The 19,346-nt window shown below is 41.8% G+C and overlaps 1 protein-coding gene across 1 annotated transcript; it reads right to left on the reverse strand.

Annotated features, from left to right (window-relative positions):
- Positions 1 to 5,456: 5,456 nt before the first annotated feature.
- Positions 5,457 to 19,145, reverse strand: LOC311135422 (malonyl-CoA decarboxylase, mitochondrial-like). Its single transcript, XM_084169366.1, has 5 exons — positions 18,527 to 19,145; positions 10,432 to 10,544; positions 10,161 to 10,317; positions 9,830 to 9,982; positions 5,457 to 6,379 (listed from the first exon to the last, which is right to left on the reverse strand). The coding sequence occupies exons 1-5, from the start codon at positions 19,076 to 19,078 to the stop codon at positions 5,837 to 5,839; spliced, it is 1,518 nt and encodes a 505-aa protein (XP_084025492.1). The 5' UTR covers positions 19,079 to 19,145; the 3' UTR covers positions 5,457 to 5,836.
- Positions 19,146 to 19,346: the final 201 nt, after the last annotated feature.

Below are 19,346 nucleotides of genomic sequence, written 5' to 3' on the forward strand. Positions count from 1 at the left end.
TGAGCAGTTCAGTCATCTGTGCCAAATTTAGCTATAGCCTGTAACATATTCTTACCTCTTTTGTTGATTGATATCTATTGAATTGTGTCCATTTTCTGTTTTAGAGAGAACCTTACCTTAAATTGAGGAGATCTTAAATTCAAAATTCAAATCCAAATGTTTCAGTTGGGCAGTTAGGTTCCTGCAAGAACCCCCAAGAACTAAGGAGATTCCTCAATGAACCCTACCTCCTATGGGGTTCTTGGAAGAACCTTTTGGGGCATTTTTCAGTGCCAAGAACCCTAAGGTTCTTCAAGGAACGTTGAGGCTCTTAGAAGAACCCTTGTTGAACTCCTATTTTTTTTGTGTACCCCCCTATCTCTTCTACTCCACAAATCCTGGCCAGGACTGACACACTGAGTAATGAATCCCCTCAGCCTGAATGTGTAATTTAATGGTAGCTCGTGCTCTGTCACTTCCCCCCTCCTGCAATCATAATCCCATATTTTCTTTAATTTATTCCCTTTTCTTTCCTTGATTTGAGTCATCCATGGCACTACGCACTTCAAACTGCCTGGAGGACGGCTCATAATAATGGCTGGAATGAAGTTAATGGTATCAAACACATTGATACCATGTGTTTGATGTGCTTGATACCATTCCATTTGTTCCGTTCCAGCCATTGCTATGAGCCCGTCCTCCCCAATTAAGGTGCCACTGGCCGCCTGTGCCACCTAGATATTAGAGTGCACTCTGGGCAGGCAGGTACCTGTAGTTTGTCCCTTTATCACCATGCCATATTTATAGCTGACAATCAAGCGCAGTGACAGAGACTGTCTGGAGGCACTTCTTGCTGACGTTGTTCAGGTCTTATCGTGATTTTAGTGGATATTTCAGATCAATCTGTCCTGAGATCCACAATTACTGCATGTAAACATCAACGGTGCCCTGCGGTCAGACATATTTCTACACCAATCACTGCTGTGGAAGGAACACAATCACAGAATCACTGATGCAGACAATCACACTAGTTACACAGGCACATTCACATGCTGCCAGAAAGAAAGACACACACACACACTGAATGAATGACGTGGTTTTGAGATGAGTTTGTTCACAGGCAATAGAATTCAGCTCCCAGAGGGACCAGTCAGAAGAATTAATGACTCAGCTACAGACAACTGTTTTGCTACGGGGGAAAGCCCTTCATTGCCGATATGACCATAATAAGATCAGATTCATTCAATGCCTAAGGTCAGGGATCAAGGCTGGAAATATGATTACTTATTATTCAACATTCCTGAAATATCTCAGAGATAGACTATTGAACTTTGACCTTGTCAGTGTTTACATGCAACTCTTGTGGAGGAATGGTTTGGGGCACTGAGCAAAGGATGGGTGGATAATATTTTGTTTGGCAGTGAACGTCTCACCTCATACATACAGGCACATTCATTAGGCAGCATGCATCTGATATGTTATAGATTTAATGTGATGTGGAAAAGAATGAAGTGCATTTGGTTGAGGTTGGGTTGAAAGTTCATATGTGATTCATTGTAGTCTAGACAAGCACATCGATTGAATCTTAAAGTTACCAAACCAGTTGGAAGATGGCAGCTCTTTCCAACTGGCCCTAATAGCTGGCACACAGTCACCTTAATCAGCCTCTGGAATTCATAAATTAACAAAGCATTTGCCTCCATATATCTTATGCAGATGAGCATGAGTGTTGACACCTGACCCACACTTGGCAAGCAGCTGCTGGTGATGTGAACAATCCAGGCTCATTTAGATCCAAATGACCCTGGGTGGTCGGACACTCACTCCCTCCCTCTCCACCTCTCCCTCTCCCCCTACTCTGGGTTAGAACACAGAGACACACTACCAAAATCAAGCTCTTACCCTTTCACCTTTGAACTAGTGATGATTTCTGAGTTCACGTTTGAGCTCAGTTAGGCAAATAACCTACATTGACCCCTGATCATAGTGAGGACTTTGTAGCCAGAAGTAGGTAGCTATATCATTTCATTCAGATCAAGGTTTAAATTGTACTCATGCATTCTGACCACCATTTCATGTGTTACCGACACAATGGAACATGGTAAAGAACCTGGTGCAAACATTCCAGTAGCTTTTGCTTGTTAAGTCCGTGTTTATGCTCATAGCTGTAACTCATGTTTCTATTTCCCATAAACAGAATTGACAGAACTTCAAGTCAACAACTTAATAAAGTCCAAAATCGGCCAATAATTATGCTAATTACTATTTTCAAAGTTTACCGAAACAAATAATCACCTCCATTTAGGATGTGATTAATCTTTTACTATTTGCCTTTTGAATAAAAAGAGAAAAAGAAAGGCAAACAATGAGGCTTTTTTCCTCATTGAGTTCTTTGACTTAATTACTTGCGTAGCCTAGCTTAACCCTCAGGAGACCCTGTGGATTCAGGCTTGTGATTAGAGACAGAACAGTGGCCCACAGAACCTAACCAGATGAAAACACCAGCTACAATGTGCAGTTAGGGGGAGAATAAACTGCTATGGCTTAGCATTTTAATTAAACAATCACCCTTTCAGAAATACCACAATTCATTTATATTCCATTTCCTTTTTACAAATCACTATTCCCATTTCAATATATTGTGTTTCCTTTCCATTGGGGAAAGAGAGAAAGGTGGCAACATCATCAGTATGTAAACATAACATATTGTATTCAGGATGGTTGTGTTAATTGACTGCTTGGCTCCGTTTTGGCTTTTCTGAATGCGCCTTGCTACGGCATTGGGAAAATAGGACAACATTAAGCACTCAGTACTGGCACCCCTTTGTACTCTATTCCAATGTTAGTCAGTATTCAGACTACACACACACAGGCCTGGAGACTCCAACAGGGTCACAGGTAATATGGTGTAAACACCTGCATTTGTAAAGAGAAAATATCATTTAATTATCTGGTCATATAATTCATAGAAAATAATGATCACAGATGTAGGATGATGATAAAAGGACATTTCCAAGTTAATATGTTGACACTATGCTATTTATTTAGATGCAATAAGGAGGAAAGAAAAATGGAAACGAAAGTAGCTACTGAGGCACCTGGTGTGTGTGAAAATAAAATAATTATAATAATAGTATAGTATTTTTGAAAACTATCCATAACACACAATATACTGTAATAAGCATCAGAACATTATTTGCTTCTGAATATTTAAACTACCAAGAGGTTCTTACATCCTACACAGTACTAGGTATGACTTTAATACTTTACCGCAACTGTAATAACATACTGTTTTCATTCTCTTTAAATTACTTTCTCCCTTTTATTGCTCTCTCTTTCACTTGAATAATCTCAGACCTATTATGAGACTGCCAATGCATTTATTTTTCCCTTTAAGCTTTTTCTTTCCTCATGTCTCATCTAAGAAGACCTTTCAGTTAAATCCACTGCTTCAATTACTTATTGTGTGAACTCACCAAGGTGTTAAATTCTATTTCTGGTAACTTTTGCTATCCATATTCATCAGGTCCTCAATATGCTTTAAGGTTTAAAGATTTCATAACTTACCAGTGTTATGAATTAGACAGGCCAGCCGCTTGGCATTAGACTGGACCAGGCTGTATTAATATGTTCAGCTCATTCTCATTTTCACTATATTTCATTTTAGACACCCAATATTCATATCAAGAGCAGGAACATGAGGGTTGATGTATGCGCTGTCCAAATGTGCTGTGATATGGGAAAATAACCTTGTAGATTGTGTACCTTGCCAAACTGTAATGGCATATTCAAGCCATTAAAAATTGTGTAAAGTGGCTACTAATCAATTCTGGCTGTAATTGCTTATTAACAAATGGGCCCTTAAATGTTAATGTGCATTTGGCAGGAGGCTGGAGGCGTGTTGATTAGAATGTTGTGACATATCTCCAGGTTGTCAGTGTGGCCAGCAGTGCCTCATATTTCACAACACATCTGCATCTTTATGCCAACACATTTACCTTGTACGACTCAGTTGTAAAAGGAAAGCCTTCTACCCTAATATTGATGAAACCACAAGCTGTATGTTTCCATTCCAAACAGGTTTACCATAGTGGTCATAGTCAGTAATCATCCTTTGAGTGCTGTTAAAGAAATATGTGTGTGTGTGTGCGTTTGCGCTTGTGTGTGTTGAAGCAGCAGCAAATAGTGTGTACCAAATGAGCTGGATTCTGAATCGAGAGTGAGATGTCTACAGGACTTCAATACGAATGTTATGCTGTGACTGACAGGTCTAGTCATTCTTTGAGCGGTACCTAGAATAAATCTGCTTTTCTACAGGATTCAAAAGTGCTTCTAAGATGATCCCCTCTCATGCAGTGCTCTATTCAAATGGAATTTATCAGCCTATAATGAAGGCAATAACATGTCCACACACTCATTCATACATTGCCTACACACACATAAATATATACCCTTCACACTAAATTTACATTAACACAACTGACATGTTTATTCACACATCAAATCAATTCAAGCACATGTACATGCTCTATAGCTCTTTTCCCTTGTCTGACAATTAATGACATAAAGTGGAAGTGCAATGTTGTGATATCTCTTGTCTCAGTGCTCCAGTTCTTTGACAACTTTTCCAATAAATATTTTATTTGCTTAGTGGAAAGGTAGGGACATGTCATTGTTGTTTCCATGGAAACTCTCATCCATGGTTGTGGAATGGTGTGACAGCTTTGGACTTTGTACTCCTCACAGGTGTCCACCCTCCCTATCTGTCTCACGAGAGGAATGCTTTCTCAAGGGCATCCTTTAAACAGTGTCCTTTTATGTTCACTGATTTCCTTCCCGGCTTTAAAGTGAATACCATAAATCTATCCATTTATTTAAACTTTATTTCTCACTTCATTAGTTTCTGGGACACTGTGTGGCTGGCTCTGAAAAAAAGTTTGGCTCCTTTGAGAGATAAAATGTAATTTCACAGTCAACTTGCTGTGATATAGGCTTTCAAAACAATAGAGTGGGGGCAGATATGAGTCCCACTTGGTTCAGTACTTTGGTGTAGCAGTACATCAGATATGTGTCTCTAGGGGGAGTGAGTGGTGGCAGGTAGCAAACATTTTCAAACACCCTCTGCAAGGACTATGGTGTCAGCCATGGCTACTGAACACATTTTGGTGTGAAATATGACTTAGCCTTTTGCAGAAAAGGACCAACTCTATATATACTGTAAATTAAATTCATAATGTTAAATCTCTTGCGAGCACAACTCATTAAAGAATAGCCTAATTGATCATCAGTAATTAACTGATTAGTAGAGATTGTAGGGTGATAATCAGGGCCGAGACAATGAGATAATAATATGGTACTGTATTGCTGTACATAATTCTATACAATGTGGGTGTCTGTTCTCTTTTTAGCCTGCCCGGCTCTGCACGTACACACGCGCACGCACACGCCTCTTTGAAGCTAAACAGATCAGCCAAATGAAAGAATCAAAACATGGTTTATTCCAGTAGCTCTGCAGCCTATTTGCTGTGCTACAGCATCACACACATTGTCAAGCAGAAACATTGCACGGCCTGATAAATGTCTCTCGCTTCATTAGCTGCAGTCTCACACACCATAAAACACCGGGAGTCTATCAGAGATAATAACACCACATACCCACCCCAGGAAGGGAGAGGAAAATCCATGCGCTACATGGGCTAGATTGCAAAAAGAAAAGAACAAAATAAATGAATATCATTCCACAAATTGTCTCAATGTTTTTCACCGTGTTTTGTTTTGGCACATTAGATCAGAGCCGTAAAGTCAGGCATCTTTGATACCAAGTGTGTGTTTGGGTGTACATGTATGTCCATGGAGATCAGAGTTTGCTGTTCTTCTGAAACTGTGAGACCAAGCCCAGCACCTGCTCTGTGGCTGTGATGACTTTGTTGTGCATGTAGGCAGCGCTGTTGGAAGGGGTCTCCTGCAGGAAGTATCTGTAGTTCACCATGATGCCACAGGAGTTGGCCACTCCCCGGGGGCTGGTGTCTGCATGCCAGTTCAGCCTCCACATGGTGGCGCCGTTCTGCAAGTGGAAGTTGGCCACAGGGTTGAGGGTGTAGCCGCGCCTCTTCTCTCCGTAGAGGTACCAGGCACAGAGGCGCATCAGGGCGGGCTCAAGGACTAGGACCAGGCGTTCGGAGCGGGTCCACTCGCCAGTGCTGATCAGCTTACGCAGGGCATCCAGGGTGTTGGTATCAGGGGTTGTGTTTGTGACATCTGCCACCTCCCTCCACTCACGGTCAGTTAGCAGCTCCATGCGGCCCTCCTTCCGGTGCTGGTTGAGCAGGCCCTGTAGCCAGGAGGAGAAGCCCGGGATGGGAGACAGGCTGGAGAACTGGGACATGTGGGGAAATTCACTCTGCAAAAGATAGACAGAGAGGATAGACCGCCTCAGTCTAAATGACTTTGCCTACACCAGTTAATGAACAATACCAATGAGGTATTACAGAGAGAAAAGTACATGAAAAAGGTATGAAAAAGTAACATTAAGGAAAGGGTAAGATAGGTTGGATATTATATGTTCAATGATAAATTGTCATCCTGTCGAATTTAAATGTTCTGGACCTGATCATATTCCCAACTGACCATGATAGACTGTCCAAGGGCATGCATTTTCCAAACACTTGATAATGAACCCAGTATGATTTTTTTTTTTTTTTTTATGTATGCACTCACTAACTGTAAGTCGCTCTGGATAAGAGTGTCTGCTAAATGACTCAAATGTAAAATGTATGTAATACCCCAGTGTCTCTCAGAGGAGCTGAGCTCATTGAACTACCTATCAGATACAAACAGCTTTGTTTCCCACTGCAACACACAGCAACAGCACCAATCAACTCCATCTCCACATATCTGCCATTGGGCTTGATAGAGATGGATGACCCCCTCATTCTCTCGCTCTACCCTGCCCTCCCTTTCTCTCTCACTTTTAATACCTTCCAAGCTCTTGACTCTGGTCCCTAGTCCCTCTCTGCCATCATCACATACTGCCTGCCGCCTACGTTTCACTCTCTCCCCCCTTTCTTACCCTTCTTCACAAGTTCTCTTCCTTGCCCTCTCTTTCTTCTTTTACCTGCCCTCTCTCTCCCTCTCTGTTATGTTGGCTCTTGCTTGTCTAGGCTGATAAGGTACAGAGCTGTGTGGTGTGTTGATTCACAGGAGGCAGCAGAGGAGGCAAAGTGTGTCAGACAACCCCTGGAGGCAGATGTTGGAGTGGGCCTTTCCTTCTACCTCTCTCTCCCTCCCTCTCCCTCTTTCTCATTCATTCCTCTGTACTTCCATCACACGAGTCAGTGGATCTGAGGATAACCATGTCAAGAGGTCACTTTCTATTCATCAGTTCAATTTACTGTAAAGCCTTGGTCAGCAGGCTTAGGGCAGAATGCAATCCACAGAGAAAGAAGTACAGGCAAAATGAGAGGGAGACAGAAACGTCTCTAGAGTGTAATGCTGAAAGACAACGGGATCCTCCTCCCTACTTCCTAAATCACACTGTGACCTTCTCTTTCCCTACCCATCATCCATCCATTGTAGTAGTCCCTCAGTGGCCGTAGAGGTGTTATATTGCCCTTAATGTGGGGCATAACACCGCAATGGCACTGCACACAGTCACAGTGTCAACTTTCTTTGTTTTTTGTCCAAATGATATGAGGGGTTATCAGGATGACCTCAGGATAAAGCCAGAACTAATCGGTCACAAGAAAAGGCTTTGTAAAACAAAATCATGTTTCTGCTTCAATTCAATATCCGCTGAGTTCAGATGGAATCGTGACTACAGATAAAAAGTTCAAGTCTTACAGAACAATGTACATCCCTAGAACTTCATAGATCGATTCACCAATGTCAAGAGTGCAAATTGAACAATGGAGAGGCTAGAATACTGAGGCCAGGACTAATGCAATTGAATAGGGCTACTGTACAATTCAACAAGACACACACTACCTACTCTTATCCTACAAGCTTATACTCTACCAGACTAACAACTACCCTCACATAAAAAATCCCTTGAAAAACATTTGAGTCCATATTTACTATAAATAAAGATTCCAATAAATAAAGGCTTTCATTATCATTTTCTTTGCATGTCATTATTGCAGGATACGACCATTTCAACCTTTCAGACAAGCCTCCCAGCTATGTACAGTGGGGGAAAAAAGTATTTAGTCAGCCACCAATTGTGCAAGTTCTCCCACCTAAAAAGATGAGAGAGGCCTGTAATTTACAGTTACACGTCAACTATGACAGACAAATTGAGAAAACAAATTCCAGAAAATCACATTGTAGGATTTTTAATGAATTTATTTGCAAATTATGGTGGAAAATAAGTATTTGGTCAGATGAAACCAAAATAGAACTTTTTGGTAAAAACTCAACTCGTCGTGTTTGGAGGACAAAGAATGCTGAGTTGCATCCAAAGAACACCATACCTACTGTGAAGCATGGGGGTGGAAACATCATGCTCTGGGGCTGTTTTTCTGCAAAGGGACCAGGACGACTGATCCGTGTAAAGGAAAGAATGAATGGGGCCATGTATCGTGAGATTTTGAGTGAAAACCTCCTTCCATCAGCAAGGGCATTGAAGATGAAACGTGGCTGGGTCTTTCAGCATGACAATGATCCCAAACACACCGCCCGGGCAACGAAGGAGTGGCTTCGTAAGAAGCATTTCAAGGTCCTGGAGTGGCCTAGCCAGTCTCCAGATCTCAACCCCATAGAAAATCTTTGGAGGGAGTTGAAAGTCCGTGTTGCCCAGTGACAGCCCCAAAACATCACTGCTCTAGAGGAGATCTGCATGGAGGAATGGGCCAAAATACCAGCAACAGTGTGTGAAAACCTTGTGAAGACTTACAGAAAACGTTTGACCTGTGTCATTGCCAACAAAGGGTATATAACAAAGTATTGAGAAACTTTTGTTATTGACCAAATACTTATTTTCCACCATAATTTGCAAATAAATTCATTAAAAATCCTACAATGTGATTTTCTGGAGAGAAAAAATCTCATTTTGTCTGTCATAGTTGACGTGTACCTATGATGAAAATTACAGGCTTCTCTCATCTTTTTAAGTGGGAGAACTTGCACAATTGGTGGCTGACTAAATACTTTTTCCCCCCACTGTAAATCCATCAAGTTGAGTGGCTCTTGTTTTTCCATTCAGTGTTCCAATCATTTAATAAGAGCTACAGCTGGAGCACCCTGACACGGAGTGCTTTCCTCTCCTCTCCTCTCCACATGATTCGGTCTGACCGCTGAAATGTCAATATTCCTCTGTCTATCTTGGGTGATATGTGGAGAAGGGCATTCAATCCTGCCGCAATCTGCTCTTTACCCACAAACACAAACCTAACATGCAGGTAGAAATAAAGGACTGTGAGAGTATTTCGTTTAATTGAGCTTGTCTAGGTAAAAAAGAGCTTGTCTAGGTTAAAAAGAGCGTGTCTAGGTTATATAACAAGAAATGTCTATCTTATCATAATTACCACTCTTCCCACACTGAAATAGCCTTCAGCTCATGTTGAATTACTGTTGTGATTGACTGCCATGTGTTTATTGGCCATGGCCAGAAGTGCTTGGGGTGTCGTGAGTGGTTGTGGTTCTAAGAAGTTGGTGGAAGTCTGGAGAGAATGGAATTCATAGTGTAAAAGACTCTGACCCTGGAGATGGCTAATAAATCACGTATTATGACGCAGCGGAACAGCTGATTGACTCAGGAAACGTTCCATAGTGTTCAGACGTGGAGGCCCAGTCCGACTTTCCCTGTCAGCCTGCTCATTGAGACAGTGGTGATGTGATGTCATTCTCCACCCACCTGCAGCTCCCGCACCACTCTCTTGATAAGAACGTTCCCCAGCTCCACCCCCTGTAGGCCAGCCTGGGTGGAGGAGATGGAGTAGAACACTGCTGTATTGACCTTGTTCACATCCTCCTCCATGTCCAGGGTAGCCAACTCTCTCACGATACTCTATGGGACAAGAGAAACAACATTGTTGGAGTCAGACATCCAGTCTATTATCAAATTGTGGTCTCGTGTACTGAAAAGAGGAACAGTAATGACTCTACATAACAGCTAAACAAACGTCTCAATTTCTGCATTCTCTCTCATATTCAATAAACCAGGTCTTCCATATAAAACCTCTCACTTGTATGTTATCAGAGATATCCTCTGTGAGTGCCACATGCAGGACGACCAGTGGTTCCCCTGGCATGGCAGCGTGAGTGAAGGCATAGCAGCGACGGTACGGCCCCACCCTACGTTTTATATCTGTCCAGTTCCTCACAGGGTGGACAGCCTCGTACCTGCCAGGACATACACACAGTCAGACATGGGTTTAGCGTTTGTGTGTGCATACTGTAGAGCTATAAGTGTGTGTGTGTGTGTGTGTGTGTGTGTGTACTACAGGGGCTTCTTACTGGCTGATCTTCTGCAGTATCTCGCAGGGGGACTGCCAGGTGATCCTCTCCAGACGCAGCAGACCCACAGAGAACCACTCCGACAGCAGACTCTTCAGAGTGCCATTCAGGTCCTGCAACATCAGAACCCAGAGGTAAAGCTCCTGTGTGCTCTGGCCAGTTACTTGATAATTAGTCAGTTATGAGAGAGACTAATAAGATCCAAATACAGGATGTAGCGGCTACAGTGTGGCTGACCCTAAAACACAAACAGAACTGCCACAAATAAGCTATTTCTATTTACCTATTAAGAAAAACATTTGCTTACTGATTAAAGTGATAATTTAAAGCATATTAGTGCCTCAGAGCACCACACTCCCAGTCCCAGCACCTGACTAATGTCATCCAAATGGTTTAAGCACACTGAAAATGAGCTGCCATAGTGCTTACGGTGTTCTTTTTTTCTCAATCTGTAACTAGTGTCACCTTAATAACACTGTGAACAGCTCAATCAGTTCACTTAAGTATAATTTACAGAGTAGACCTGACTGTCATCACACGATCTAGTGACTGACAGCAGCATTAATAACATTCAGCCTAGCGTCCCTCGCAGGCTGGTATCAAAGGCATGGCTGTCACATAATCCTGTAGTTCCATGATCATCTACTACACTATATAAGGCCTACTTTTTGTCGGTGTATGTTCTCCTGGGCGTTTGTTTGTTTTTATTATATATGTTGGTAGTGACGATGGCACAGGTGGATCTGGAGCCTACAGTACTGTATATGGGGAGACATAGGACTCCTACTTCAATAAACACATTGCCATATGAGCAGGGTATAGTCCTCCTCCAAGGATCTGACTTCATTATAGCAGAGAAAGGCTCTCTCAAAAAACAAACAGTACACACATTCAGAGGGAAACACACAAATCCACACCATTATACCTGCATAAACTCACACCGAGTTAAGGCTAGACGTACTCTATTCTGTCCATCTACAGCAGCACCTGGCAAGTCAACAGCCAAACACTGTACCTGCCAATAATAATGTGCACTAAAATAGTTAGTGAGTGCATACATTCTTTTTTATACTGGCCCCCCGTGGGAATCAAACCCACAACCCTGGTGTTGCAAACGCCATGCTCTACTGAGCTACATCCCTGCCGGCCATTCCCTCCCCTACCCTGGGCCAATTGTGCGCCGCCCCATGGGTCTCCCGGTCGCGGCCGGCTACGACAGAGCCTGGATTCGAACCAGGATCTCTAGTGGCACAGCTAGCACTGCAATGCAGTGCCTTAGACCACTGCGCCACTACACCCTCTGTGTTCCGTTAGACAGGTAACTCTTTATCCACAATATAGCAGGGGGTGTAACGCCATAACACAAGTTTTTCCAGCAACAGACTATGATCGATAATGTCAAAAGCTGCACAGAAGTCTAACAAAACAGCCCCCACAATCTTTTTATCATCGATTTCTCTCAGCCAATCATCAGTCATTTGTGTAAGTGCTGTGCTTGTTGAATATCCTTCCCTATAAGCGTGCTGAAAGTCTGTTGTCAATGTGTTTACTGTAAAATAGCATTGTATCTGGTCAAGAGTTGGTAACAGGCTGATTGGTCGGCTATTTGAGCCAGTAAAGGGGGCTTTACTATCCGTAAGGAGGGGAATAACCAGGCCTGAGGGCACACACTTTCTAATAGGCTTAAATTGAAGATATGGCAAATAGGAGTGCCAATATTGTCCGCTATTAAATTACAATGCTTGTCTTTCATAATTTTGTCAGATATACTTGGATGTGTAGTGTCAGCGTTTGTTGCTGGCATGTCATGCCTAAGTTTGCTAATCTTGCCAATGAAAAAGTAATTAATGTAGTTGGCAATATCAGTCTGTTTTGTGATGAATGAGCCATCTGATTCACTGAATGATGGAGCAGAGTTTGCCTTTTTGCCGCAAATTTCATTTAAGGTGCTCCAAAGCTTTATACTATAATTATTTATGTAATTTATCTTTGTTTCATAGTGTAGTTTCTTCTTCTTTTTATTCAGTTTAGTCACATGATTTCTCAATTTGCAGTACGTTTGCCAATCGGTCGTACAGCCAGACCTATTTGCCATTTATTTTGCCACATCCCTCTCAACCATACCATTTTTCAATTCCTCATCAATCCACAGGGATTTAACAGTTTTTACTGTCATTTTCTTAATGGGTGCATGCTTATTAGTAACTGGGATAAGCAATTTCATAAATGTGTCAAGTGCAGCGTCTGGTTTCTCCTCATTACACACCACGGACCAACAAATATTCTTTACATCAACAACATAGGAATCGCAACAAAACTTATTGTATGACCTCTTATACACAATGTTAGGCCCAGCCTTTGGAACTTTGGTTTTCCTAGATATGGCTACTATATTGTGATCACTACATCTGATGGATTTGGATACTGCTTTCAAACAAATTTCTGCAGCATTAGTAAAGATGTGGTCAATACATGTTGATGATTTCATTCCTGTACTTTTGTAACTACCCTGGTAGGTTGACTGACAACCTGAACCAGGTTGCAGGCACTGAGTGGGCCTATGGGTGGGCCTATGCCTGGGAGGGCATAGGCCCACCCACTGGGGAGCCAGGCCCAGCCAATCAAAATGAGTTTTCCCCCACAAAAGGGCTTTATTACAGAGAAATATTCAGTTTCATCAGCTGTCCGGGTGACTGGTCTCAGACGGTCCCGCAGGTGAAGAAGCCAGGTGTGGAGGTCCTGGGCTGGCGTGGTTACACATGGTCTGCGGTTGTGAGGCCGGTTGGACGTAGTGCCAAATTCTCTAAAACAACGTTGGAGGCGGCTTATGGTAGAGAAATGAACATTTAATTATCTGGCAACAGCGCTGGTGGACATTCCTGCAGACAGTATGCTCCCTCAAAACTTGAGACATCTGTAGCATTGTGACAAAACTGCACATTTTAGAGTGACCTTTAATTGTCCCCAGCACAAGGTACACCTGTTTAATGATCATGCTGTTTAATCAGCTTCTTGATATGCCACACCTGTCAGGTGGATGGATTATCTTGGCAAAGGAGAAATGCTCACGAACAGGGATGTAAACAAATGTGTGCACAAAATTTGAGTGAAATAAGCTTTTTGTGCGAATGAACAATTTCTGGGATATTTTATTTCAGCTCATGAAACAAGAGACCAACACTTTACATGTTGCGTTTTTTTTTTCTTCGTTTTTTTACGTTTTGTCCCACCCTTACATATTTACTTATCTAGCTGAATTTCACACTGGAAATACACTCAACTGAATTCTTCTGCTGCTCTATGTTCGCTACATACTGTACCTCATTGTGGAGAAGAAACTAACATCCGTGGGTGTGACGTAGCGTTTGGCCGGAGCAAGGATTTTGGGTAGCCAGGCAACCACATATCCCCCAGGGCCAAAAACTTCTACAAAACAGCACATTTGAAGTGTGTCAGAGTGTGTGTTTATGTGTCTTTGATCACTCACACCAGAAAAAGCCAAACTTAGAATCTGATAACAGGAGCAAATAAATAATTTTGAGATTGATGAAAAACCCTGAAAAAGCATTAAGATATCATGCCATGTCGACACATAAAACCGCAGCTGCCGCCTTGCCTCTGGATTAAAGAAGCTCCCAATTCTTAGTCACACAAAAGAAAAGAAAAACTCAGGGACAAATCTGCATTTCATTGACCTTGCGGCAGATGAAAACCTTTGAAATGGAAGAGTCGCAATAGTCAGGTTTAGTGACATGGAAGTAGAGGGGAGAGCAAGAGAAGAGGCTGAGGAATCAAAGACCTTGAAATAAAACTGTTTAACCCCCCTTCTCTAGTCTGAATGGCTGTGACAATAATGTGAGCCTTTGAAAAAAAGCTTGTGAGATTCTAATCCTTGATAGAAAATTTAATTTTCTTTCATTGGCGCTGTACCAGTAAAATTAGAAATTAGTGTTACAGTATATGCCATTGAAGACATTGATTTGGAATTTGCACCATTGCGACACAGTTGCTAGTATTGCATGCACAAAGAGAACCATAACGAAACTGTGATGCATATGAAACAGGAACCAAAGCCAAAGTTATTCCATTGTGCATTCAACATTTCCAGGGTGCAACAGGACAGCCTCCCAGCCCCTACTACACTATGTGCCTTTTGCTCCAGTAGGCCTAGATGACATGTGACAGACTTAGGCTAAAATTGCCTCTGAGAAACCACAACCAATGTACTTGTCAAATGTAAGGGACCAGTAAACAGAAGTCACAGCAGAAGTATATTATGAATCCCTGTTATTTTCCTAATCTCTCACCTCCCAGGTAATTATGTGCATAGGTAAAGAAGAATAAAAAACGGTGAGAGAAAATACAAAATCGATAGAAACAAACAAATCTACTGTAGAATTCAAAGTGACACTTCTAAAGAACCTTGGTAATTGCAGTCTTGAGAATTCAGAACTTTTATAAGGCCCATTTGATATTTCATAGTTTTTTTTAATCACTTTTCTGCTTGACTCGCTGCGGTTTTAATTACTATTATGTTTATGAATACCTCTTTCTTTCCTCCCACGGACACATTGTAGGTGAGAGGCTCTTATTTTACTCTCACCTATTCCATTTAAACCCCAATTTTCTTTCCCCAAAGTAAGGGAGACATTGTGTACAGTACAGCTATTCTCGCCTACTGAATTGACAGTGCCACCTTTTTTAAAGGAACTCCTCTGGGTGAAATACTGTACATCATACTTAGCATCTTTCTCAAACACAGGTAAAGAGCTGGTGCAGCAGAACATAAATGGATAAACAAATCCCTGTGTGAGTTAACTAATATATAAGAGGCCAAATAATAACTGCGGGAAGATGCTAGTAAACTGAGTCAAGCATTTCCCAATTGATGACCAATTAGATTGTCCAGTTTTAAGAAATGTTCACATTCAGTGCAAATGCCCTTTCACCTCCACGTCCCACATCACCCAAGATGGAGAAAAGGGAACAATATGTTCTATATGAAATGAGGCCTTTGTCGGACAGACTGATGTGGGTACAACTTGGTAACTTGCCTCAATAAGGGATGGGAGAGTGATGGGAGCAAAAAATCTGATTCTATAGATATTTAAACAGCTGGCACAAACAGTTGTGGCCAAATATATTGGTGCCCTTGCACTTTTCTTAAATAATTCCCTTTTTCTTCTGATATAAGTTGAAATGGAAAAAAAATGTCTCCACACCTTGTTATTAGATTTTCAACATTGCAGAACCAATTTTATTTTTGAAAACTTAAGTTTACAATTGTAATTGAGAAAATAAAGGCAAATGGCATGGACTAGAAAATTAGAGCAGTTTGCTGCTGAAAAGTGGGACAAATTGTAAGTAGAAAGGTGCAGCAAGCTCATTGATGGCTACAAGAAGCGTTTATCTGCAGTTATCTTGGCCAAAGGCTGTGCAACCAAGTACTAGCTCCAGGGTGCCAATACTTTTGTCGATGCCATTAATCTTTTTTTCTAAATTAAAATTGTCAACTTCAGTTTACAAAAATAAATGTGGTTCTGCAATGTTGAAAACATATTTTTAGAATAAATAGGGAATTTCTGAGAAAAGTGCAAGGGTGCCAATATATTTGGCCACAACTGTATATTACCCCCAGGAACCTTTCCATGAAACAACTCTATGTAAATATAGGAGGTTCAATGCACCTGAGGTGATAGCCAAACATAAATAATATAGTCACTTCTGTCCTGTTAAAGTGGGTAAAAGTTTAGAGAGGGGAGATAGCCTATGCCAGGGATCATCAACTACACTGAACAAAAATATAAACGCAACATGCAACAATTTCAAATATTTTACTGAGTTACAGTTCATATAAGGAAATCAGTCAATTTAAATAAATTCATTAGGACCTAATCTATGGATTTCACAAGACTTGGAATACAGATATGCATCTGTTGGTCACAGACACTGTACCTTAAAAAAAGGTAGAGGCATGGATCAGAAAACCAGTCAGTATCTGGTGTGCCAACCATTTGCCTCATGCAGCGCCACACATCTCCTTCACATAGAGTTGATCAGGCTGTTGATTGTGGCCTGTGGAATGTTGTCCCCCTCCTCTTCAATGGCTGTGCGAAGTTGCTGGATATTGGCGGAAACTGGAACACGCTGTCGTACACGTCAATCCAATGCATCCCAAACATGCTCAATGGGTGAAATGTCTGGTGAGTATGCAGGCCATGGAAGAACTGGGACATTTTCAGCTTCCAGGAATTGTGTACAGATCCTTGTGACATAGGGCCGTGCATCATCATGCTGAAACATGAGGTGATGGCGGTGGATGAATGGCACGATAATGGGCCTCAGGATCTCATCACGGTATCTCTGTGCATTCAAATTGACATCTGCAAACCGCTCGCCCACACGACGCCATACACGCTGTCTGCCCAGAACAGTTGAAACCGGGATTAATCGAAGGTGAGCATTTGCCCCCTGAAGTCGGTTATGACACCGAACTGCAGTCAGGTCAGCATGCAGATGAGCTTCCCTGAGACGGTTTTTGACAGTTTGTGCAGAAATCCTTTGGTTGTGCATACACACAGTTTCATCAGCTGTCGGGGTGGATGGTCTCAGACGATCCGGCAGGTGAAGAAGCCGGATGTGGAGGTCCTGGGTTGGCGTGGTGACACGTGGTCTGCGGTTGTGAGGCCGGTTGGACGTACTGCGAAATTATCTAAAAACGACGTTGGACGCGGCTTATGGTAGAGAAATTAACATTCCATTATCTGGCAACAGCTCTGGTGGACATTCCTGCAGTCAGCATGCCAATTGCATGCTTCCTCAAAACTTGAGACATCTGTGGCATTGTGTTGTGTGACAAAACTGCAGATTTTAGAGAGGCATTTTATTGTCCCAGCACCTGCGTAATGATCATGCTATTTAATCAGCTTCTTGATATACCACACCTGTCAGGTGGATGGACTATCTTGGCAAAAGATAAATGCTCAGTAACAGGGATGTAAACAAATTTGTGCACAACATTTTAGAGAATAAGCTTTTTGTGCGTATGTAACATTTCTGGGATCTTTTATTTCAGCTCATGAAACATGGGACCAACACTTTACATGATGTGTTTATATTTTTGTTAAGCTTAGATTCGTGGGTGGCTTTTGACCATTTATTTTGATTCCTTATGTCTTACTCATTGTTAGAAAAAAGTTTGGCCCAAATCAGATGATGGGTACTATATTTATTAAATATTATATGAATCCTATAAATTAAAATTGCCAATTTTGGTGCAATCACTTAGCTTAATTTCTCAGCGATCAAACTATATTTCAACAAAATAACGATGCAGGAATGCTAATCTTATCTGTTTCTAACTACAGAAACGATTTCAGAACAATCTGAGATGGTGGGTGTCATGGCTTGCTGAAATGACATGGAACGACCTCAATGACACACTTTAAAAATAAAACTACCCCATATGATTTTTAAATGCTTGGATCAGTCCTAGTTTCTTCACTAGGGCAAAAGTGATCAGAGATTAACTGCTCTAGCAGTCTGTTGAAATGGGACACCAATACCAATGTAGGTCAAATGGGGCTTCCATGTCATACAACTTTGTCAACACCTCTATTTAGTATAGTACATTAGGCCTGCACCTGATTTGCCTTTGACACACAAGTTTTAAATAAATGTACTATACATTGGGTACATTGTATAAGGCACCTACATCTGTTTTGTTTCTTGGCATTAAATATAGCAACATGTCATCTATTAGCTTGTTTGTAAACAAGTCACGTGTTCTATGTTATATTCCATATTTTCCATTGGAAGAACTTCAATTTTCAATCACACTTGCCTGGTTATGGCAGTAGAACTGCCTCCATTTAGTGAACTTTAGTTTTTGGGCAGGTGCAGTCAGACAATTGTGTTAATCTTTATTGTTATCTATTTCCCAAATACTCAGAATAAATAAAAAGTCGATTCCAAGGACGGAAACACGTGTACCGTTGTGTAGAATTCCTGGCTGCACCTGTCAAATATTTCCAAAACGCGCTACGGGAATTGACATTAGCGGGCCACCATATAATATTGTAAACAATGGCTTTACCCGAATATGAGGACTGTCACTTCCTTTAGATGAGATTATTTCAAGCAGATCGGCACGTAGGTCCACCAGAAACTTCACTCCCCCCTCAACCCTGCTTATGTGATTAAGCAACTGTTTATAGCGCGGAGTCAGACTGTATCGTAACCTGTCCTCTACTTGCAATATTGTAGCCAAGTCCCTTAACTGAGTGTCGAGCAGCATCCCTGCTAGCTCTGAAACTCCTTTGTGGTCCACACCAAAATCTTCTGACAGCTTTGCCAGTAATTGTGACTTCTCTTCCTTTTCAAGGCTTCTGTAGAAATGCATGAATTCCACACTGTACGATTCAGGGGGAGGAGGGGACTTCTCTCTCATCTCGTATGTAGGTAACCGTACCACAACCCTCGTCAGTATTTCCTCCATGGATCTGACAGTGCCAGGCGCCGAGGTAGACCGACAGCGCCCGCTTCGAAAGTCCAAGGCCTCGAGCCGTAAAGCCGTTACCAAAACACTTCGATATCGCCAGCACCTCACACCACTGCGCAATGTACAAATTATGTGCTGGGGAATCATCGCAGTCTGGAAGTTCTCTCTTTACAGTTGTAAATATTTCCAGTACCACCCGGTGCGCAACCTGATCCTTTCCGGTATCTTATTAAAGAGACAGTACAACAACGATCACAGCCGAGCCTGAAAGAAATAATGCTATTAAAAATAAAAAATAAATCCAAACTGTTTTCCCAATGACACCTCAAAATACTAGGTTTAGTCTTTGAATCTACTTTTTATTCCACGTGGTCGACCTTTGCCTCTTGTGTGTATGGGAGAGCAATTATGTAAC

Source organism: Coregonus lavaretus (genome assembly GCF_964263955.1).
Source record: "Coregonus lavaretus genome assembly, chromosome: 9".
In the NCBI taxonomy this organism is placed as follows: domain Eukaryota; kingdom Metazoa; phylum Chordata; class Actinopteri; order Salmoniformes; family Salmonidae; genus Coregonus; species Coregonus lavaretus.